The sequence below is a fragment of the Heptranchias perlo genome, chromosome 4, assembly GCF_035084215.1.
Source record: "Heptranchias perlo isolate sHepPer1 chromosome 4, sHepPer1.hap1, whole genome shotgun sequence".
NCBI lineage: Eukaryota > Metazoa > Chordata > Chondrichthyes > Hexanchiformes > Hexanchidae > Heptranchias > Heptranchias perlo.
This window is the reverse complement of record NC_090328.1, coordinates 74,966,069-74,989,310: the sequence shown is the minus strand read 5'-3', so window position 1 is coordinate 74,989,310 and position 23,242 is coordinate 74,966,069. Positions and strand designations below refer to the sequence as shown.

Here is a 23,242-nt window from a genome sequence, read left to right as displayed (position 1 = left end):
TTACAATCTGATATTTAACTGTTTGTAATTTTTTGCCATTTTTGTTCAAGTTTTCTTTGCTCTAATCATTTTTACTGGAACTGGAATCGTCTTTTTAATTCATGCCCTAGGTGTGCTCTTCCATTCTGGAGAGTGTCAGGAAGTGGAGATCCGAGGCTGCTCCATTTGGTGTATTGAGTTAATATTACATCGCATTTTGGAACTTGGAGCGCAGAAAGGATGTGTGACTAAAGACATGAATTTGGTTTTGATCGATTACTACCTGTGGGGCTATGCAAGAGATCACCGAAAGGATATGGCAGATATTCCCATCTATCATGTACACTGCATCTACTACCAGTTGGACGTTACGCAGTTTCTGTGAAGCTCTTGTGAAAGGGTCCAAATTCAACAGAGGTCAATATTACTGTTACTGCTTCATGTTAGTGATAGAAGCACTTGTCGGAGGTTGATGTTGCCATTATAGTGCACATTGGTGGTCGGCGTTAGTGTTAGAAATCAGCATTGTCTACATCTTCAATGTTTCCTTCATAAAGATGTCATAAGCTACAAACCCCCTCACTCTGCAGTGTCTAGCCTTCAGGAGTGTTAGCATGTTTGCAAGTCTCAGGAGTATTAGCATTATGTGGTGTATATATGGTGTCTGCAGCACTCAGGTGTGCTAGGACTACCTGGTGCATGTGGCCTGGGGGAGTATTAGCATTGTGCGGTATCAGTAGTTCTCAGGACTGTTCAGCACCGTGCAGCGTTGACAGCTTCTGGGACTGTTAGCTTCATGTGGCATCTGCAACTCTGAGGATTGTTAACTCTGCAGTGTATGTAGCTCTCATGGACTGTTAGCACTGTGCGGTATCTAACCCTGAAGTGTGGTCAGTAGCTCTGTGCATATGCAGCTGTCCATACTATTGTTGTCAGTAGCTCTCAGCTGCAGCATGCAGTGACAGTAGCTCTCGAGACTAGTATGCATTGTCTGTAGTTTTCATGACCTCAGCAATATTGCAAGTGTGCATTGTCAGCTACCAGCTTCCAACACTTACAATTGGATGGGGAAAAATTGCAGCTTCCAGGGCTATGACAAAGTAAACAGTATTAGATTGTTTCCATTGGTCAGCAAGACAGTAAAGAGAAGGGACAAATAGAAGGAGAAAAACCTTTATAGAGGGTGGTCAGAATGTGGAATTCTCTAGTGCAAACTTATTAAAATAGTCCTTAACTTTTAAAATGGAATTAATAGCTGGTTGAAAACGAATATTAAAGGGTATGGGGAGGGAGAAGATTAGATTAAGTGACCCATTTGGTGAAAAACAGACTTGATTGGCCAATGGTTTGTTTCTGTGCTGTAACAATGTATGATTCTATAAATGTAATCTTATTGTAAAATAGGGGAGTATTTTAATTTAAAAGTACTACTCCTAAACATAACCCCCCCCCACCCCCAACCTCCCGCTTTTACAGGTTGGATCAGTGCAACTGGTGAGGATATCTATTGTAGACGTAAAAGAAAATCCCTCAGGAAACGTTTTTTTTTGTACCTACATGTGGTGTGCACAAGGTTTTCCCTACAATCTCCTAACAGTACACATCACAACTGGCTGATTTTATTCGGTACAGAGATGTACTCTCACAGATCACAAGGAAATGTGCTCCAATTTCTTCTTCTCTCCCAATGAAGATGCCTTTGTTCAGTGACTCCCTATGCCAGCATGACTTAGATCGGAGGGAATTGTCACAATTTAAATTTTTGAGGCTTGTTTGATCCCTCCAGCATCATCATCATCCTAACAAATTTCCTAAACCCACCCATGACTATGCACATTTTAGAATGGTAGGGTGAATATCACAAACTAAATTTCAAACAATTTTGCCTCACCGACAGCTTTATAACTGTAGCTGTGTTGCAAAAACCCAAGCTCCTTAGTATTGTGATTCTATACCAGTTATTCAGTGTAACAGGATGCTGAAAGGGTTACTGTAAAACTCAATGTGTAACTTGCATGTTTTTTCATGGGCTCTTAATGTCTTCTGAATATAGCAATGTGATTTATAACCTAGATTTTAAAATCCTGAAGCTAAAGTTATGGGGATGAACGCAGCATCATGAGCAGGTGTCTCTAACATGGATTAGCATTAACACTGACCTCTAATAGGCACTTCCAACAGTAATGCCATCCTTTAACATGCACCAATAATAATATTGATACCTACTGAATTTGGACCCTTTCACAAGAGCACAACTGAACTTCAGTCTCTTAATTGCCTTTTATGAAATTTGAAATCCAATGCCAGAAATTTGCACATTCAGCAAAACAGGATTCCAATATGTCTGCAGGGCTAACAATTTTAATACTCCTGTATCATTAATAAATTTAAGAGGTCTATTCATTTCTGATCATTCATGTAAAATTCAGCCTCTGGTTCCAATTTGCATATAACATAATTGAAATAAAAACTGGAAACATATACAAGCACTGGTGCAGGCAGAAGAGTCAGTTTTATTAGTGTCCCCACTTTCACTTGAATTTAACAAGTGAAACTTACATTTCCAGTACAAAATTACAATTAGAAATTTTGTTTTCAAGATATGCATGAGGGCATCCATCATCTTCCCCAACTTCTTTATAGGTCTCACCCCATAACCCACACCTCCTGCCGCTGACAGGTAGGGTATATATGGGGCAACCCCCCCCCCCCCCCCCACATCCACTGGTTCTGAATTGAACAATGAGATTTTGGGACCAGCTGCCCAGCAATTTTGATCATCAAAAAAGATAGTAACAGTGGTTTCAATTGCTGCTTTACAAAAAATGCTGGATACGTGTTTGCACCTGGCCAAGCAGTCCATGTGAATCTGTGATCTGACTTGTTTCGTAGATTGTACATGGCAATTCTTAAAATGAGTCGCCCCACCCATTTTGGAAGGGAAAATAGGTAGCTACGCTAGATATGTAAGCAGCGCCCAGGCAGGAGCCAAAGTTGCTCTCATTTGGCCACAAGCACATGTACAAGACCAGCTCACTGGAGACATCCCATCCAATTATTCCTTCGGCTTCCTCCTGAGGGGAGACAGCTGGCCTCCATTCTGCACCACCATTGCACATGGAGGAACTATCAAGAACTCAGGGAGTACAAACAATTGATCCTGCATCTCTAAGTTATGTGAAGCAATGTATTGCTCTCTGTTGTACTGCCTACTTCAGCTACCAGTTAAAATAATGGTCTTTTTTAAAACATTTTTATAATTCCCAATTTCAGAGATGTGGATTAAGATAAATGCCTGCAATTTGCCTTTGCTTCACAGAAACTGCGTACTTTCCAATTAGTAGTAGATGCAGCGTACACGATGGATGGGAATATCTGCCATTTCTTTTCGGTGATCTCTTGCATAGTCCCACAGGTAGAAATCAATCAAAACAGAATTCATGTCTTTAGTCACACATCCTTTCTGCGCTCCAAGTTCCAAAATGCGACGTAATATTAACTCAATACACCAAATGGAGCAGCCTCGGATCTCCACTTCCTGACACTCCCCAGAATGGAAGAGCACACCTAGGGCGTAAATTAAAAAGATAATTCCAGTTCCAGTAAAAATGATTAGAGCAAAGAAAACTTGAACTACAACGGCAACAAATTAAAAACAGTAAAATATCAGATTGTAAAATTCCATTTTAATTTCTTAGGACATCAGACGGTGTGTGAAAAATCAAAGTTAATGCCAAAATGGAATGTTCTGATTATCAACTGAATTACTGTGGGGCACGGTTCAGTCTTTTTCAAAACTGTCCTCCATTTTAACCAGGTTCATTTGCTCATTTGCCATTTTATGAGATCTGTTCTGGTGTGATGATATTTTGGAGCCACATGGTGTCACCACAGCTACATTTTGTTAATATAGAAAACAAAGAACTGATATCACTCAAACCGAAGTACATCCCCTTCCTCTGCTTACAGAAGAAGTCATTCTTTCAGGAGTGGCTTATGATTTGTGATTTTCATAATAACTAACATGATGATCTTTAGCTTCAGGATCACATCCACAGTGAAGGTTAGAATAAGAGGGAGCAGAAAAGCAAGCGATAAAAGCGATAATGCTTTGGCAACATAATAGTTGTGATGATAGTGCAACATATGTTCAGCTATTTATTATAGGTGGGGAAAATTAGAATTGTCCACCAGGTTAATTAGGTAAACTTAGTGCAGTCAAGTAAATGGAAACTTTTTCTCTTTACACCATCCATCATATGCATTTTTTATTTATTTGGATTTTTCTCTCCTATATCTGAGCTGATTGGCACCAGAGCTCCTTTACTATTTTCCCATCATGTCCCTGCAGCCTTGTATATGGCCTCTCCATACTTATGCTGCCACAGATGCTTTCCTCAGCAGTAGTGACTCAGGAACGTTCAGTATTTACAATAGTGGAAGCTAGCATCAAACCCATCACAACACAGTTCAAATTCTCCAGAGGACAGCTGCAGATATGAAGAGAGAGAGAGGCAGGTTAAAAAAGGGTGGTTTCAGTCACAAGATGTATGTACATAGACCACAAGCACTGAATTAACTGGATACAGCAGACCAGGGTCCACATTTCCCCAAGACTTCTCTCATTTTTTCTTACATTTCCACTTATAAGATATCCGGGCTTCCCTCTCTTCCCCAACTCTAGCGTGTGGCATTCTTCCATTCTCTTCTGCGATCTCTAAGGGCCTCCACTGTGATGCTATTTGTCTTCAATCGCCTGTGCCAAATGCACCATGAATGTGGCCAAAGACAGACATATGATAGTGACTCTCTTTAGCCTGACAAGGGAAGGAAGGGAGTGTATATAGAGCCCCCCCAGGCCACTGTTGTTGATCTTGAGCCCATTGCCTTGGGAGGCCAGGTGATGGTTTATGAAAAGAACACAAACATAAATGGAGACAGGTTGTGTTTGTGTTCTGCACTTCCAAGCAGGTTTCAGTGTTGCATAGGCAGTAATCTGGAACAGGCTGACTGCAAATCTTTTGACTTGCAGGCATTGTGTAGCCATGGGTCCTAGATCACTAAAGAGAAAATACAAAGAATTGATGCTCTGAATTTTTTTTTTAAGAAACAACAAACTGAGCATTTCAATACTAAACAGATATTCTGTTACAGAAATCTCGTGTTTGGAGCCGAAGTTCTTTCAAAAATGAAAGATAATCTTTTAAGATTATCACACATTGTAATAAATGATGAAAGCATGCTTTACTGCTTTTTAAACAATTTCCCTAAGATAGTTGGAAGTCTGTCTAGTTCGTTATTACAAGAATCCTCACTTTTTTTAAAAATAAGAAGTTTGTATTATGGTGATTTTGTTACTGCTTGCTGGGAGCCACCTGTTTGTGTTTACATAAAATACACCTCATCTGTCAATACTGCTTCAAAGGCAGAACATTCAACTCTCTTTAGGCAGATTGCTCAACACTTCTTAGATGATAAGTTCAGAAACAACCAATATTGATCACTGGGTCATTAATTGGTTATGTCTGTCCATGGACTTTACAGTTGTCCAATTATACCATATCTGAAAAGGTGAGTGAATTTCTGGTCCATCAGTGACTTGTGTTCACACAGTGCACAGTGTGACTCCTTCCCCATAATTAGACTGTATTGGTACTAAATTGATTACAGACCTTGTTTGAGTTTTTCCATGAGTTCTTCTGAGTACTTCATGGCTCCAAGGTAGACAAGTGCCTGAGGGATTCTGTAGTCTGCAAATATAGTCAGACTGGCTATGTCATGAAAGAAGCCATTCCCTTTTCCTTCCAGTAGGCCCCAGATGTCCGCTATTAGGATTTGTGCTCTTTTGTAAAAAGCAACTTTCTTGCCCTAAATGACAGAAGGAAAATAATTGTGAAGATATAAAATATCCACTACATTTAGTGAGATCATATCTTGAATCCATCATATTTTAATTCTGGTGAAGTTTGAGAATTCTGTTCTTTAGAATTGGTGCCAGTGGCTACTATAATACCATTCTACTGCCTATCCCATCACAACAAAACAAAAACATGTACCTACATAGAATTATACAACTCTTACTGTGCTGTGACTCGGATTCGAAACAAGGTTGTAGCGATCACAACGTAGTGCTCTCTAACCGGTATTCTGAATACTGGTGAGAGCGATGGTTCCTCTGGGGCTTACAGCCAGAGCCAAGTCCAGAGCACCATGGGTGGCTCAGCGGTACAGCGGGAGGGAGGGAGGGAGGGTGATCAGGAGAGCAATTGTGATAGGGGATTCAATAGTTAAGGGAACAGACAGGCGTTTCTGCGGCCGCAGACGTGATTCCAGGATGGTATGTTGCTTCTCTGGTGCAAGCATCCAGGATGTCACTGAGCAGCTGCAGAACATTCTGAGGGGGGAGGGTGAACAGCCAGAGGGTGTGGTCCATATCGGTACCAACGGCACAGGTAGAAAGAGGGATGAGGTCCTGCAAGCAGATTTTAGGGAGCTAGGAAAGAGATTAACAAGCAGGAACTCAAAAGGTAGAAATCTTCGGATTAATCCCAGTGCCACACGCTAGTGAGTACAGAAATAGAAGGATACGGCAGATGAATGCGAGGCTGGAGAGATGGTGCAGGAGGGAGGGCTTTAGATTCCTGGGGCATTGGGACTGGTTCTGGGGGAGGTGGGACCTGTACAAGCCGGACAGGTTACACCTCAACAGGGCCAGGACCAATATCCTCACTGGGAGATTTCCTAGTGCTGTTGGGGAGGATTTAAACTAACTTGGCAGGGGGATGGGAACCTGAGCATAGATTAAGAAGGGAGAGAAGCAAAGCTGGAAATGGAAGGCAGAAAATTAGTGAGCGAGTTTGGAAGGCAGAGGAAACAAAGGCTAGAAAACAGACAACAAAGGAGTTTGGCAGTGATTAATAGTCTTCTTCAATGCAAGGAGTCTCGTGAGTAAGGTGGATGAGCTGAGGGCACAGATAGACACGTGGAAGTATGATGATATAGCTATTACTGAAACATGGCTTAAAGAAGCGTAGGAATGGCAGCTCAACACTCCTGGTTACAGAATTTTCAGATGAGATAGAGAGGGGGATAAAAAAGGGTGGGGGGGTCGTAATATTGGATAAAGAAACAATTTCAACTGCGAGGAGGGATGATATATTAGAAGGATGATTAAATGAGGCCATATGGGTGGAACTGAAAAACAAAGGGGCAATCACACTGCTGGGAGTGTACTATAGACCCCAGTCAGAGGGAGATAGAAGAGCAAATATGTGGGCAAATTTCTGAGAAGTGCTAAAACAATAGGGCAGTAATAGGAGGGGATTTCAACTACCCTAATATTAACTGGGATGGAATCAGTGTAAAAGGTATAGAGGGTGCAGAATTCTTAAATTGCATTCAGGAGAACTTTTTTAGCCCGTATATAGCAAGCCCAACAAGATAGGGGACAGTTCTGGACTTAGTTTTAGGAAATGAACCTGGGCAGGTGGAAAGGGTATCATAATTCAGTTAGATTTAGCGTAGTTATGGAAAAGGACAAAGATAGACCAGGAGTAAAAGTTCTCAACTGGGGAAAGGCCAATTTTACAAAGCTGAGATGTGATTTGGCAAAAGTGGACTAGAAACAGCTATTGAAGGTAAATCAGTGTCAGAGGAGTGGAAGGCATTCACTGAGGAGATAGTGAGGGTTCAGAGCATGCATGTTCCCACAAAGAAAAAGGAAGGGACTCCCAAATCTAGAGCCCCCTGGAGGTCAAGGAGCAAACAGGATAGGATAAGACAAAAAAAGGAAGCTTCTGTCAGATACTGCAGAAAGCCTACAGGAGTAAAATGAAAAAGGAAATTAAGAAAGCAAAGAGGGGGCATGAAAAAATACAGGCAAGTAAAATAAAGAAAAACCCAAAGATGTATTATAAATACATAAAGAGCAAGAGGATAACTAAAGAGTAGGGCCAAGGAGAACAAAAAGGTAACCTGCGTGTGGAGGCGGAAGACATGGGTATGGTTCTTAATGAATACTTTGCAGACACTGTAGTTGAGGAGGAGTGTGAAACATAGGATGGAATAAACATAGTGAGAGGGGAAATATTAAGGGGTTTAGCATCTTTAAAAGTAGATAAATCACCTGGCCCGGATGAAACATATCCCAGGCTGTTAAGAGAAGGGAAGAAATAGCGGAGGCTCTGGCCATCATTTTCCAAGCTGCCCTGGCTACAGGCGTGGTGCCGGAGGACTGCTAACGTTATACCGTTTAAGAAGGGAGAAAGGGATAGACCTAGTAATTACAGGCCAGTCAGCCTAGCCTCGGTGGTGGACAAGTCATTGGAATCAATTCTGAGGGACATGATAAATAGTCACATAGAAAGGCACAGAGTAATCAAGGACAGCATGGATTTGTTAAGGAAAGGTTATGTCTGATTAACTTGATTGAATTTTTTGAGGTGGTAACAAGGAGGATCGATGAGGGTAGCGCGTTTGATATAGTCTACATGGATTATAGCAAGGCTTTTGACAAGGTCCCACATGGCATACTGGTCAGAAAAGTATAAGCCCATGGGATCCAAGGGAAAGTGGCAAGTTGGATCCAAAATTGGCTCAGTAGCAGAAAGCAAAGAGTAATGGTCGATGGGTGTTTTTGTGACTGGAAGGCTGTTTCTAGTGCGGTTCCGCAGGGCTCGTACTAGGTCCCTTGCTTTTTGTGGTATAGATCAATGATTTAGACTTAAATGTAGGGGACATGATTAAGAGGTTTGCAGATACAAAAATTGGCCGTATGGTTGATAGTGAGGAAGGAAGCTGAAGTCTGCAGGAAGGTATCAATGGACTGGTCAGGTGGGCAGAAAAGTGGCAAATGGCATTCAATCCGGAGAAGTGCGAAGTAATGCATTTGGGAAGGGCAAACAAGGCAATAAATGGTAGGACACTGAGAAGAACATTGGAGAGCATGTCCACAGATCCCTGAAGGTAGCAAGCCAGGTAGATAAGGTGGTTAAAAAGGCATACGGGATACTTTCCTTTATTAGCCAAGGCATAGAATATAAGAGCAGGTAGGTTATGCTCGAACTGTATTAAACACTAGTTAGACCATAGATAGAGTACTGCGTACAGTTCTGGTCACATTACAGGTAAGATGTGATTGCACTAGAGAGGGTACAGAGGAGATTTACGAGGATGTTGCCAGGACTGGAGAATTGGAGGAAAGATCGGATATGCTGGGGCTGTTTTCTTTGGAACTGAGGAGGCTGAGGGGAGATTTAATTGAGGTGTATAAAATTATAAGTGGCCTACATAGAGTGGATAGGAAGGACCTATTTCCCTTAGCAGAGAGGTCATTAACCAGGGGGCATAGATTTAAAGTGATTGGTACCAGGATAAAAGGGGAGTTGAGGAGAATTCTTTTCACCCAAAGGGTGATGGGGGTCTGGAACTCACTGTCTGAAAGGGTGGTAGAGGCAGAAACCCTCTGCATTTAAAGGGTACTTGGATATGCACTTGAGGTGCCATAACCTGCAAGGCTACAGACCAAGAGCTGGAAAGTGGGATTAGGCTGGATAGCCCTTTATCGGCCAGCACAGACACGATGAGCCAAATGACCTCCTTCTGTGCCGTAAATTTCTATGATTCTATGCACTAACGACTATACGATCGCGGCGCCACACGAGCTGCAGCACAGTAATGACGAAGATGGGATCTACTGGTGTACAGCCTAAAGTTCAGGCTTGATAAGAGTTTGGAAGAGAGAGAAGTGTACCACTGGATATTTTAAACTCTGAGCAGATGACAAAGGCACTGGAGTCTCTAATTAATAAGCCATGAACTATAGAGCAATCGGACGGTGGAGGAAAGTTTAATAAAAATACTAGTATGAGATTGTTTCTGTTCTACTTCCTTGGCTGTTTCCCCAGTTGAAAACGCGCAAGATCTTCAGTAAAAGAAAAGCGAATGTAAAATAAATCTAACTTAAAATAGAAAAAAATAAAACTCTTAATCTTTAGACTGCCATAAACTTCTTCCACATCTCGTCAGGGCACTGTTGGATTGCATCTGCTGTGCTAAGACTGGTTTATCATCGAGTGTGTCAATGCTTTCTTGTGTATCAGGTATCAATGCTAATCTTCAGACATATGACTCTATTGGAATGTGAGGAAAAAAGCCTTTAGTTTCAGAAAATCAGAAGCCAATGTTATTAAAGTGGGGCCCACCTCCAAAATGGAAAGTGGGACTCCAGAGACAGCAGGAAAGAAATCAAATGCTTAAAATCATCTTTTGAAAAATAGTATGCAAAATAAATGATAACAGTAGTAAAAAAAAGTTTAAAAAAGAATGGGGGAAAGATTTAGGCAAGCAGAAGTTATTCAAACTTTTACTTGTATTTTAAATTTGCTTTTAAGCAATGATTTTAGTATTAAACGTTATAGATCCAGATTTTGCTGTAGCAGGTCATCTAATGGCATTTGTCATTAGTTAGAGTTGCCCTTGCATGTTTAGGTTTTTAAATTTTTTATGTGCCAAGTTGCTGAAAGTGCGAGCTGATAACAGTGCAGCAAGGGAAACCAGCCACCTGGGACTTGAGTGAACAGGGCAAGCAACTGTGTGTCTCCTTAACCAATTAGATTGAAGGATTGTGAAAAACTGCACAAGGACTGAGAAGGAAGCGTAAATTAGAGTGGGTGAATTCAATGTCAAATCAGGTACAGAAGGAGAAAAAAAGATTGGATTAAGAGAGACAAAAAAGGTTAAAAAAATTAATTTCAAATTTTATTTTTAAAATCTCCAATTAAAACTTACAGGAATGAATGCCAGAGATGTTGATTGGCAGTAATTAACACTTATCATGTGGTTAAAAGGATACGTAGACTTGAAATGACTTAACTTTCTTTGGCAAGGTTAGTTTGTATCTACCGCACAAATACAGCAACTTCAAACCATTCAATGCATTTCAATGGTGAGACAGACAGTGAGATGCCGTTTTCCCAAAGCTAATGGCGGAGTGGCGCAACTTGGACAGCAACTTTTGGATATCTGCGCTTTACCGCGCATCTGTCCCTCGCCTGAAGTTGCTGTACCATTTGCGCATAAATAATAGCGAAGTGCCATTAGCCTCAACATTATTTTGAGAGCAAAATCTGGCCCATAAATTACTCTGACATCTGAATATTTTTATTTCTGGAATATTGTGTTAATTTCAGTATTGAACTGAACAAAAATATTACCAGGTCCGAGGAACCTATAATTTCCCTGGACCTTTTAACATTGAGTTACATTTTGGACAAATTTGACTACACAAATTTCCTGCTCCAAACGAGAACCCAGCGAGTTACATCCATCATTCAGAGTTCAGATTATCGGTGATGCCTGGAAGAAAATTTTACACGTGAATGTCCAGCACATGGGGAGCTGCCTTGGTGTGTTCATCGCGCACAATTTGGCCGTTGCATGCTTGTTTGGCCGTTGCATGCAGGAGAGAAGATTAGACGGGTCGAACTTAGGAGATAGGGCATATCCCACTACTTCGGATCCAGCAGAACGCACAAGAAAGATACAACCATGCCCATTCAACCACCAGGCAGGTGGTTGAAAGGACCCTCGGGGTTCTGAAGAGCCGCTCCAGGTCCCCTCAAAGCGTGTTCTGCAATACTCCCCAGAAAGAGGGGTGCGAGGATAGTCACGGTCTGCTGTACTCTGCACGACTTTGCCTTGAGGAAAGGTCTGAGCCTGGACATAACAGGGGAAGATTGGTCAATCGGAAGATCCTGAGCCACGGGCACTAGAACCAAGGGGTGTTCCGCATCCAAATGAACTGTTGCTTCGAGAGGGTAGGGCAGCCTGTGGCGGACATGTCCACCAAGTCAGTTCTCCAAAAGGTTCGAACCTGTCACTTGGGCCACTGGCAGTGGGACTGAATGAAAGAGGGTCACGCAACACTGAACTTAAGTGTAAAAACAGTTAAATTCAAAACAGGTCACTGAAACAACTGGTTGCATTTAGTTAGCTTATAAAAAGGTTTTCATTGTTGATACTAGTTTTTAGTTGTTTACAATTCCGGTTGTATTTTTTTAATCTTGCACTAAGCCGTAACACAAGTTCAGAGAAAAAAAATAGTCCGATCTAAAACTTTGTATAGCAATTGCTGCAACTATAACTATAAAAATAATAAGAGCTGAGCGCCACCCCCCTCCCCCTGAAGTAAGGAGGTGGACTCAGCAAACAAAGTCACCCTAGACGCTGCATTATTCACTCCAGTGCCTTTCAGCCAGTGTGGTGGACTCCAGATGCTGGACAGAGGGGTCATGGGGCTGTAGTGGCTCTATGCTCAGGTGGCTCCTGTCACGGAGCTGCTGCTGGCTGCGTCCCAGGAGGGAAATCCTGAGCTGCCTGGTCTCGGCCTGCCATGCCCAGTTGGCAATGTTCTGGCTGCTGGAAAGCTGGAACCCTGGCTGGTACTGCTATTGGGGTGGCAACAGCAGGCACTTGGACTGCAACCACCATCCCATCAATTCACTTCAGCCTGGATCTGCAGCCACAGTCTTCAGCTGCATGGCTGGAATGATGGCAGTCACCAAATCCTGCAAGGCTTCTGTAACCCCTTTGGTGAGAGGCTGGAAGCCATGTTTCAAGGCATCCTTCAGAGTGTCATCCAAAGCCTCAAGAGCTATAGTCTGAGCTTCCATTAAGGTGGATGCCCTGACTGTTCCCTCTCTGCCCCCTGCCTGGGGATCTGCTGCATGCCCCAATGCAGTCACCACCCGTTGCATCGGTTCGCGCAGCTGTAACATCGCCTGCACAACGTTGGTGGTTAACATTACTGCAGACTCTGAAACCAGACACATGAGTAGCGCCAGATTGCTGTTGATGGACCCCAGAGTTCTCAAGGACCTCTGATGCTCGATCAACATTCGCCTCTTAAGCCGTGCACCTGTCACCTGGAGAGGTGGAAACATTCTCCACCTTTTCAGAGTCTTCCTGGTCCCCGGAACTCACAGACAGAGCTAGTGAGCACCTGGAGCCTGTCGCTGGCATGACCTAAGGACTTGTCTTCATGCTGGTGCCTGGTACAGGTGAGCTAGGTGACTGCTGCTGTTAGAGGGGCCTGAAGGTTTCAAGGAGAGTGCACTCCAAGTCAAGAAGGGAAGAGCAGGGCTCTAGCCTTCCAACTGGTCCTCATCTGCCTGCTCAGTGGGGACAAGGCCTACGTCTACTTCCACCTGTTCCTCTGGAAGCTGGTCCACCTCCTCCAGAGTGGTGGCTGCTCTGGGCCAGCTGCATCTGTAGAAAGAAAATGCATAGGGTTTAAAAGTGGCATTGGCAGAGATCCAGGAGAAGTTCATGCCCTCAACCACCTGGCTAGGAAATGGCGAGAAACACTTGAGAGAGACTGAACTCAGGGAACAAAATGAAGACGACTTTTTCTTCCATAGCTCCCCCACCCCCATCCGCTCCAAGAATAAACAATGTACAATTGGAAATTTAAACTTTTTTTGTTTCTGTTGTCTTGGTCTATTGAGCTGTTGTGATTCTGTGATGCAGAACATTACAAGTATCTATGAATGTGGCATTTCATTGCTTCATGTCCAGGAAGTCATTTAATTTAGAAAAGGGAGTCTCCCCGTCAGTACCCTTGATTAAAAAAAGAGACCAGCTCTCTCATACAGTGAGTCATAGAGCATGGAAAGATAATGGGGGCTCAGGAACTCACTTCGCTGTAGACCGTCGACAACTCTACCATGGCCACTATGGTGCTGCAGCCCAGCAGCTGGACGGCCTTCTGTTCATGGGGAGTGAAGGACTCTCAACAAGGGATTCCCACCAACCGACTTCATGTGCTCTCCCTCTTCCAAGTTGTATGCCAGTTTGCCCCACATAGATGGAAATGAAACATTAGGCTTGCAAACCATCATAGTGTTCATTGAATCATTGCATGGGTGGTGTGCAACAAGTGATGGTGGAAGGGATCCAAACTGGTGCAACATTTCAGAGGTGACCTGTGTAGGCTAAGATCCTACAGTACTGGGAGATAGAAGTTCCCTTAAAATGACTTCAGACTGAAGTGAGTCGTGTGAGTGCTGCTTTCAGAGTAGAGTGTGGTGGTGTGCGAGGAATGAAAGAGAGCATGGTGAATGTCTTACCCTCCAAGCTCTGGTCAGGTCATTAAACTTCTTGCGGCATTGTGCTGCCATCTTGGGGATCATGGAGGTGGCACTCGGTGCATTTGTCACCTCTCTCCATGCCCCTCGGCTGACAGCATGTACTGCTTTGCCCTCGGGGATCCCAGGAGCCAGTCCCGCCTCAATTTTATTGAGTAAGGTCTGCAGGTCATCCTTCTGCAAAATTGCAGACCCTCTTCCTGCCTGCATTTGCTTCAGTCTCGGTCATCATCTGTGAGAAGGAAAAAGCTGTTGAGACACTGGAAACTCTCTGGGCAAGGGAATTTTTTTTTAGAAAATGAGAGACAGCTGTCTGCTACTTACCCTGAACTCCCCAGCCTCGCTCTGAAGAGCAGCCCCCTCCACCATCTTTTAATAGAGCTGCGCATGAGTTCCTTGATGCCCCATTGGTTAAGTTTAAATCATGCTGATTTTTTTATACTGATTCTTGCGTTCCAACGTAGTCAAATTAAGTACACAGGAACTTTCAAAGTAAATTGCCATCAGCGAAGTTGGTGTAAGGGCATAAATTTGCCACCATCTTGGATTTCTATTGCTCGAGGCATGAACAGGACTGTTTCTGTTTTTAACAATATTATTTTAAAAAATATTTAAACTCACATCCCCCGGCTTATATTGAGCCATTACTTCCAGCTCCAGCTTGTTTCCCCTACCTGCACATTGGCCTCTTCAAGCCTTCCAGGACGTGGATTTTGGCATGGTCCCCAAGCCAGAATCTAAATTTCAGCCCTCTTGGGCCTCAGCAATTAATATATATTGCCATGAGGACACCCGGGCACCTTATTTATATTTTGCCTGCTCAAGCATTGACTGAAGTGTAGGTCCTCCTCTTTCCAGTCACTCTGCTACCCGTGATCATGCAGCCCCACGGACTGTTATTTCCACCCCCACGCTGGTCCTTTAATAGAGTAACCTAGTTAGCCATTCCCATTCTGTAAGCGCAACCTCTTCGCTCTCCTGGGAGCCTGGAGCTCCCACTAAGGATCCGACTCCATGTGCATAGGAACATAGGAATATAGGAACAGGAGTAGGCCATTCAGGCCCTCGTGCCTGCTCTGCCATTTGATAAGATCATGGCTGATCTGTGATCTAACTCCATATACCTGCCTTTGGCCCATATCCCTTAATACCTTTGGTTGCCAAAAAGCTATCTATCTCAAATTTAAATTTAGCAATTGAGCTAGTATCAATTGCCGTTTGCAGAAGAGAGTTCCAAACTTCTACCACCCTTTGTGTGTAGAAATGTTTTCTAATCTCACTCCTGAAAGGTCTGACTCTAATTTTTAGACTGTGCCCCCTACTCCTGGAATCCCCAACCACGGAAATAGTTTCTCTCTATCCACCCTATCCGTTCCCCTTAATATCTTATAAACTTCGATCAGATCACCTCTTAACCTTCGAAACTCCAGAGAATACAACCCCAATTTGTGTAATCTCTCCTCGTAACTTAACCCTTGAAGTCCGGGTATCGTTCTAGTAAACCGACGCTGCATTCCCTCCAAGGCCAATATGTCCTTCCAATGGTGCGGTGCCCAGAACTGCTCACAGTACTCCAGGTGCAGTCTAACCAGGGTTTTGAATAGCTGCAGCATAGCTTCTGCCCCCTTGTACTCTAGTCCTTTAGATATAAAGGCCAGCATTCCATTAGCCTTATTGATTATTTTCTGCACCTGTTCATGACACTTCAATGATCTATGTACCTGAACCCCTAAGTCCCTTTGGACATCCACTGTTTTTAAACTTTTTACCATTTAGAAAGTACCCTGTTCTATCCTTTTTTGATCCAAAGTGGATGACCTCACATTTGCCTACATTGAATTCCATTTGCCAGTTTTGCTCATTCACCTAATCTATCAATATCCCTTTGTAATTTTGTGTTTTCATCTACACTGCTTACAATGCCAACAATCTTTGTGTCATCGGCAAACTTAGATATGAGACTTTCTATGCCTTCATCTAAGTAGTTAATAAATAGTGAATAATTGAGGCCCCAAGACAGATTCTTGCGGGACTCCACTAGTCACATCCTGCCAATGTGAGTACCTGCCCATTATCCCTACTCTCTGTCGCCTTTCACTCAGCCAACTTCCTAACCAAGTCCGTACTTTTCTCTCAATTCCATGGGCTTCTATCTTAGCTAACAGTCTCTTATGTGGGACTTTATCAAATGCCTTCTGGAAGTCCATACAAATAATATCCATTGACATTCCCCTGTCCACTACTTTAGTCACCTCTTCAAAAAATTCAATCAGGTTTGTCAGGCACGACCCACCTTTCACAAATCCATGCTGGCTCTCTCTGATTGACTGAAAATTCTCGAGGTGTTCAGTCACCCTATCCTTAATTATAGACTCCAGCATCCCCACAACAGATGTTAGGCTAACTGGTCTATAATGCCCTGGTTTCCCTCCCTCTCCTTTCTTAAAAAGCGGAGTGACATGTGCAATTTTCCAATCTGGAGGGACAGTTCCTGAATCTAGAGAACTTTGAAAGATTATAGTTAGGGCATCTGCAATGTGCTCACCTACTTCCTTTAAAACCCTGGGATGGAAACCATCTGGTCCTGGGGATTTGTCACTCTTTAGTGCTCAATTTAAAAGAATACAGGAAAAGGGCGGGGGATGGTACTAAATCGACAGCTCTTTGAGAGCCAGCATAGGCATGATGGACTGAATGGTCTTCCTCTGTGCTGAAAAAATTCCATGATTCTATAACAAAACACTTTCAATCCACTGTAGACAAGCAGACGACCAGGGCAATGCAGACATTAAATGAAGATGGCTTGGCCAAGCTGGAATATGAGACACAACATTTGCATCTGGCAGGAATGCGTTGTGTTATTAGACACACTCTGATGGTAGGTAGTAAGTAGCCCTCAAGGCAGAGTAGTCACAATGCCACAGTTAGACTCTGAATTAAGAGGTCCAGTATAAATTTCTGTATTGACTAATTTATACTTTGCTTTCCCCTCTTATATGAATTTGCCAGTTTGGATTATTTAGAAGGAAAGAAAAAACTGCCAAAAACGACATTGACAATGTATGTAGAAATGTCTAATTACTTTTTTGGGGGCAAATATTACACAAGTGGTACCATATAATGAGCAAGTATTTAGAGCAAATGGAGCAGTTATTCGGTGTGTTGATAGTTTAACTGGTCTTAGTGTAACAACACCTTTAGTAGTGTTATTTCCTACTCTGCATATCCAAGTATAGGTTTAACACAATGGTAAATGATTACAGTCATTGATTTAAAAACATTAGTCAATTAGGGATGGACCAATTAACCTGCATAACTTTGTATAATTAAGCTTCTATACTGTAGTCCATTTTTTCTTAAATTTAGCCTCGTGATGTTTTTCTATGTTAAGGCACTATACAAATGCAAGTTGTTTTTGTAGGTGCCAGTATCAATCCTCAGGTTCTTAATCGCTGCTATCCCTGGCCGCAGTGTCAGTTCCCATTATGCTCAGCCTGACTATCCCTTCCCCACCCACTTAGAAGTGGGGTGGACAAACAAAATGTAACCCTCCCCCACTGCCCCCATTTTTTCCCCCAAGTACTTTCTCATTAAATGGTAACACTTGTGTAATTTCTGTCCCCCCAAAAAACTAGACATTTCCACGTACAATGTCAATGTAGTTTTTTCTTTCCTTCTAAATAATCCCGGCTGGCAAATTCACCCATGAGGAGAAGACAAAGTGTAAACTAGTTAATACAGATAGAAGACATTAGTATTCTCCACCCCACACCAGCTGCGTTGCTATTCTGGACCAGCAGATGGAAGGATAGCGTTCTGGAAACAATAACTCCCATGCTGTTGGCGTCCTCCCCCATTCCCCTCCTCCTCCCGTTCCCCTTCCTGCCCTATCCTCCACACCCTATTTTCCCCCGTCCCCACTCTCTCCATCCCCTTCCCTTCTCCTGTCTCTCCTTGGTCCAATTAACCCGTCTTTAACGTGACTATTGGACTTAGTCTTCACTCCCCATATGCAATGCTATGGGAGATTGAGGAAGGGTCTATAACAAAAACGTCTTGACTACTCTCTTCACTGATTCTGCCTGACCTGTTGAGTGTTTCGAGTATTTTCTGTTATTGATTCAGATTTCCAGTATTTTGCTTTTTGGCCATGGGAGATCAGATAGTTTTATTTAATCAATACCTAGTGTTAGGGGAGTGATTCAGACTGGAGAAAGTGGAGCACCCCAGGGATTGGTATTGCCATTGCCGCTGTCCCCAATATACATAAACAATCTGGATTCAGAGACAAAATATAGTTTGGTCAAATTCATAAATGATACCAAGGTAGGGAGAGTAGCAGAGTATGACAAAGCAACCAAAAACTAAAGAAATACAAAGATGATAGATGAAATTTAATGTGGACAACTGAAAGGTATTACATACAGGAAGAATGAATGAGACACACACTTAACCAATGCATTATTGCTGAAGAGCTAAGGAGAAGCTGAAAGGGATTGGGGAGTTACAACAGACTTAGCACCGAGCATGCCCGGTCACTGTGGAGCAACAAATAAAACTAATAGAATGCTAAACAATATTGCTAAATCAATAGAGTACACATCTGATGCCATTATGCTGAAACTGTACCGTGCTCTCACCAGGCCAGACTTTGAATACAGTGTTCAATTCTGGCTGTGAAGACACAAGGAAAGCATCCAAGCAGAGATGGGCCACAAAACTGATCCCTACTGGTAGACAGTTGAGTTATGAGCATAAGCTAGAAAAATTTAGATTTTTCAGCTTCGAAAGGAGGTAAATGAGAGAGAGCTATGCTGAGCAGAAAGTTAAATCCAGAGCACTATTTTATATTAAACCATGACTAAAAAGGCAAGTTAACTACTTACATCAGGAAGCATCACTTAACGCAAAGAGTAATCAATACCTGGAATGGTCTTCTGGATAGGATCATGGAGGCAAAAACTGAAATCATTTAACAGTTAGATGCTATTACAGGGCTTCATATGTTTCTACAGAACGATGAGTTGAATGGAATTAATAGCCTTCCTCATTAGAAGTTATCTGAGAATTTTTTTTTAAATGCAGTCCTTGTGCTCAGCAACAAAGAATGAAACTGCAGGAAAGAATTCCTCCAGTTGTTACATGCAAGCATCACCATGAGCATAGTGGAAAGGTTTCCTACAAACAAAATCTCAAGCAATTCCAAACATAGTAAATTCCCCCCCCAAAAAAAGGTGGCTTAACCACAACACTCACCTGAAATGTAGTTTCATCCCTATATGAAGGAAAATTTTCCACCACAAGCTGTAGCAGCTTCTGGGCACTATTCTCGCTCTTCTTAATGCAGTTAAGGAATGAACCATCAAATTTCTCCAGCAAAATGTTGCCAGCCTCCTTAAGCACTTTGAGACGTTCTTCAATCAGCGGCATTGGAACATCAGTGTCCGAACGCAGCACAAGTTTCAGCTGATCCAGGGTTATGTTAGCGAAATATGATGCACTGGTGATTGGAATGTCTTAATAGGAAGAAGTAATACCAAAGAATATTAATATAATTACTTCTCCTGCTACTGAGAAAAACTCTAGATCTGATTATGTTAGCTAAATGGACAATGCATTGTACACGAATCACAAAGTTAACACGCAGGTACAGTAAGCAATTAGGAAGGCTGATGGTGTGTTAGCCTTTATTGCAAGGGGGTTGGGAGTATAAGAGTAAGGAGGTCTTACTACAATTATATAGGGCTCTGGTGAGACCACACCTGGAGTACAGTGTACAATTTTGGTCTCCTTACCCAAGGAAGGATATACTCGCCTAAGAGGAGGTGCAACGAAGGTTCACTAGATTGATTCCTGGGATGAGAGGGTTGTCCTATGAAGAGAGATTGAGTAGAATGGGCCTATACTCTCTGGAGTTTAAGAAGTACGAGAGGTGATCTCATTGAAACGTATAAAATTCTTAGAGGGCTTGACAGGACAGATGCTGAGAGGCTGTTTCTCCTGGCTAGAGTGTCTAGAACTAGGAGTCATAGTCTCAAGATAAGGGGTTGGCTGTTTAGGACCAAGATGAGGAGCAATTTCTTCATGCAGAGGGTTGTGAATCGTTGGAATTATCTACCACAGAGGCTGTGGATGCTCAGTCACTGAGTATATTTAAGACTGAGATTGATACGTTTTTTGGACACTAAGGGAATCAAGGAATATGGGGATAGGCTGGGAAAGTGGAGTTGAGGTAGAAGATCAGTCATGATCTTACTGAATGGCAGAGCAGGCTCAAGGGGCCTTATGGCCTAGTCCTATTTCTTATGTTCAGTACTAAGCCACAAAGACCAGGAAGCTCCAAGATTAAACCTGGTCTGTGATAACTGATATTGCTAGACCAGCAGTAAGGCATTACAATTGGCCTCAGCGTCCCTAGATTGGGGGCGGGAGGGAAAATCAGCCAGGGTTTGTGGTGGAAAATGTGTCTGTGAAAATTTGATCCATCTTAATGATTATGTTTTCTCTATCCCCTTATTAACCCCCCCGCCCCCCACCTCTAATAAAATAGCCGACTAACACTCACTGACTAGGCTCACACAGCTAGAGCACTGCTGGTACCCATGAAACCATACTTCAGTTAAAGTCACCATATTCAGGAGTAGAAAGAAAAGACCCAAAAAAGTTGTATTTCTTACTCATGTTAAAGATGCTTCATGTTGTTGGTCTGAAAGAATATTGGCTTTGTAACCATTATTGAATGTTCCCCCAGTGTCCTTGCCAAAATTTATCCCTCAACCAACATCACAAACAGATTATCTGGTCATTATCACATTGATATTCGTGGGGCCTTGCAGTGCACAAATTGGCAGCTGTGTTTCCTGTTACGAAGAGTCTACAATGCAAAAGTATTTCATTGAGTGTAAAGTGCTTTAGGACGTCCTGAAAGGCACTATATAAATGCAAGTTTTCTTTAATTACTTTTGGCAATGAATTACAGGAAAATTAATTAACTGTACATTTTTCATTTCTCCAACTGGATTTTAAGACCAATTGCTGCAGAACCACACCTAGAAGAAAGTGGAATTTTCAAAACCTGTAACAGAGGTAAAAAAAAAATCCACTGGAAACTAACCTTCATCTAAAGCCCTGTTAATAGCAGCACAAAGTGACCAAAAGCCACTATGCATTTTGCCTTTGTACTTAATCAAACACTTGTGATCATCATTTTCAGACCAAAAGGAAAAATTGAGGGTGTCTGTAACAAATACCCAGTTGACAGACTCCTTGCTCATTGTTTGTGGGTTCAGGTCATGGAGCAACTTCCATCCCGTTGCATCAAGTTCCTTCGAATTTCTCTTTTCAAACAGCATTTCGGCAACCTTTCTCACTCCTTCTTCTAAAATAAAGACATCTTTACTGTTCTCTGTTATAAATTTTCCAGCTTCCTTTGGTAGCAGTCGTGCATCCATTTCTTTTTCCTTTTTTTCAATCTTGAGGGGAAAATAAAGAATAAGTTGAAAACTGAACAGAACTTTACCATACCCCAAATAAGTACAGCAGCATCAGATTCTAAGAATTCAGAAGTTCATATCTGCATACCCAAATTGGCATAACAATTAATAATTTGGTATTTTGATATTTAAAATAAGATGTATCCTATTATGTTAAAGTGCTTTTAGTCGGCAGTCTCAGTCCCTAGAACTTCAAATTGCACTGCTGCCCCATCATGTTGGCTATCAGGGAAAACTGACACTGCAGTCGTATCTGCTTTAAGCTAAACTTTTGTTCACACCAGAGTGCAGGATACATGACTAGACTGGAAAAACACCCGTTGTATTGCAGGGCCCAGCCTCTCCTACCGACTGCACTAAACACGCCGACGGTTCACAGCTCAACTTGCTGCGGCCGGGAAAGTCCCTGCATTTTACAACCTGCTCAGTCCAACTCCCCGGGGACCTCAACAGCCGCCCAACACTCGCGACACGGACTGGACACGGCGAGCCTCCGGACAACACTCGCGACACGGACTGGACACGGCGAGCCTCCGGACAACACTCGCGACACGGACTGGACACGGCGAGCCTCCGGACAACACTCGCGACACGGACTGGACACGGCGAGCCTCCGGACAACACTCGCGACACGGACTGGACACGGCGAGCCTCCGGACAACACTCGCGACACGGACTGGACACGGCGAGCCTCCGGACAACACTCGTCACTGTGGGTTTGCGCGGGGCGCGAGCGCGTCCAACCCCCTTTGAACCAATCCGTATTCTCACTTCCATCTCCTGCGAGCTGATTTGCCGAGGAGACGCGCGCAATGCCGCCGGCTCGCGCGTCCACAGTTGGCCACAATCGACCGCGCGAGATCCCGCCGGTCGACAATGGCCCGGACTGTGCGGTCGGCGCGTGCGCACCAATTCCCCAGCCACGCCATCTTTGTGGAGACGAGCTGAGCCGGAAGTGATGTTGCTAGGACACAATAATAAACATACAGTAAGAGCAAGCTGTCCACTTCGCAACTGAATGGTCCCCTCCATCCTCAATAAATGTGCAGGTATCGCGTTAGATAAGCGGAGCGGAAGGTAAGTTAAAGAGAAGCAACAGATAGGGAATAAATAAAATAAAGCAGCAGAAGAGACAGAGGGAGAGTGAAGGAAGAAAAGAGGAGACTTCGCCAAAAGTGGAAGCGGCATTGAGGCAAAGAAAGAGCCCGGCGGGACCAGCAGCGTTTCGTTGCGGCTGTCTGTGGACAGCGGGGCGGCAGAAGCTGCTGTCTGAGTGTCTGTAGCCCTCAGGGTAGAGCCTCGGGTCAGTGATTAAAGGAAAGTACACCTTAGTTACTCTCTCTAGTTACCAGTCTAACTGGCTGCTGGAAGTTTTCTGTTTCTCCATTGTTGACCTGGAGGCTGTATCGATGATTTAGGACTGGTGGTCGTGGCTGAAACGTTTCGGTTTGTTTTGGACGGGATTTTTCTCTTCATGTATCAATAGCCTTGGTTACATTATTCGCGTTGTATTGTGCACCTGTCGTTTTGGTTTGGAAGCCCAACTGTAGCGTTTGTCATTACAGGTCAGTTGGTAACAAATCAGAGGTGATTTGTACTATTTACTCTGCAGTAATATTAACAACG

The 23,242-nt window shown here is 43.1% G+C and overlaps 2 protein-coding genes across 4 annotated transcripts in view; one reads left to right on the top strand and one right to left on the bottom strand.

Moving 5' to 3' along the window:
- Positions 1-2,472: 2,472 nt before the first annotated feature.
- Positions 2,473-22,531, bottom strand: qng1 (Q-nucleotide N-glycosylase 1). 3 transcript variants are annotated; one of them, XM_067983142.1, is made up of 5 exons: positions 22,388-22,531; positions 21,238-21,595; positions 19,380-19,639; positions 5,652-5,847; positions 2,473-3,546 (listed from the first exon to the last, which is right to left on the bottom strand). In XM_067983142.1, the coding sequence occupies exons 1-5, from the start codon at positions 22,391-22,393 to the stop codon at positions 3,317-3,319; spliced, it is 1,050 nt and encodes a 349-aa protein (XP_067839243.1). In that variant the 5' UTR covers positions 22,394-22,531; the 3' UTR covers positions 2,473-3,316. The 3 variants fall into 3 exon arrangements, with proteins under 3 accessions (XP_067839243.1, XP_067839244.1, XP_067839245.1); XM_067983143.1 differs by lacking the exon at positions 22,388-22,531 and adding an exon at positions 22,037-22,118; XM_067983144.1 differs by lacking the exon at positions 22,388-22,531 and having other exon boundaries at positions 21,374-21,462.
- The window catches only part of LOC137321024 (kinesin-like protein KIF27), a 94,463-nt gene continuing 93,732 nt past the window's right edge, over positions 22,512-23,242 (top strand). The window contains exon 1 of the mRNA XM_067983140.1: positions 22,512-22,693. The gene's annotated coding sequence lies outside the window, so the exon portion shown is untranslated. The remainder of the gene's footprint in view (positions 22,694-23,242) is intronic.

Excerpts from the sequence above, each read along its gene's own strand:
- qng1 (XM_067983142.1), bottom strand. Across the intron at positions 19,640-21,237 it reads TAACAGGGCTTTAGATGAAG|ACATTCCAATCACCAGTGCA; the intron begins GTTAGTTTCCAG and ends CTTCCTATTAAG. Across the intron at positions 5,848-19,379 it reads GGGATGAAACTACATTTCAG|GGCAAGAAAGTTGCTTTTTA; the intron begins GTGAGTGTTGTG and ends TCTGTCATTTAG.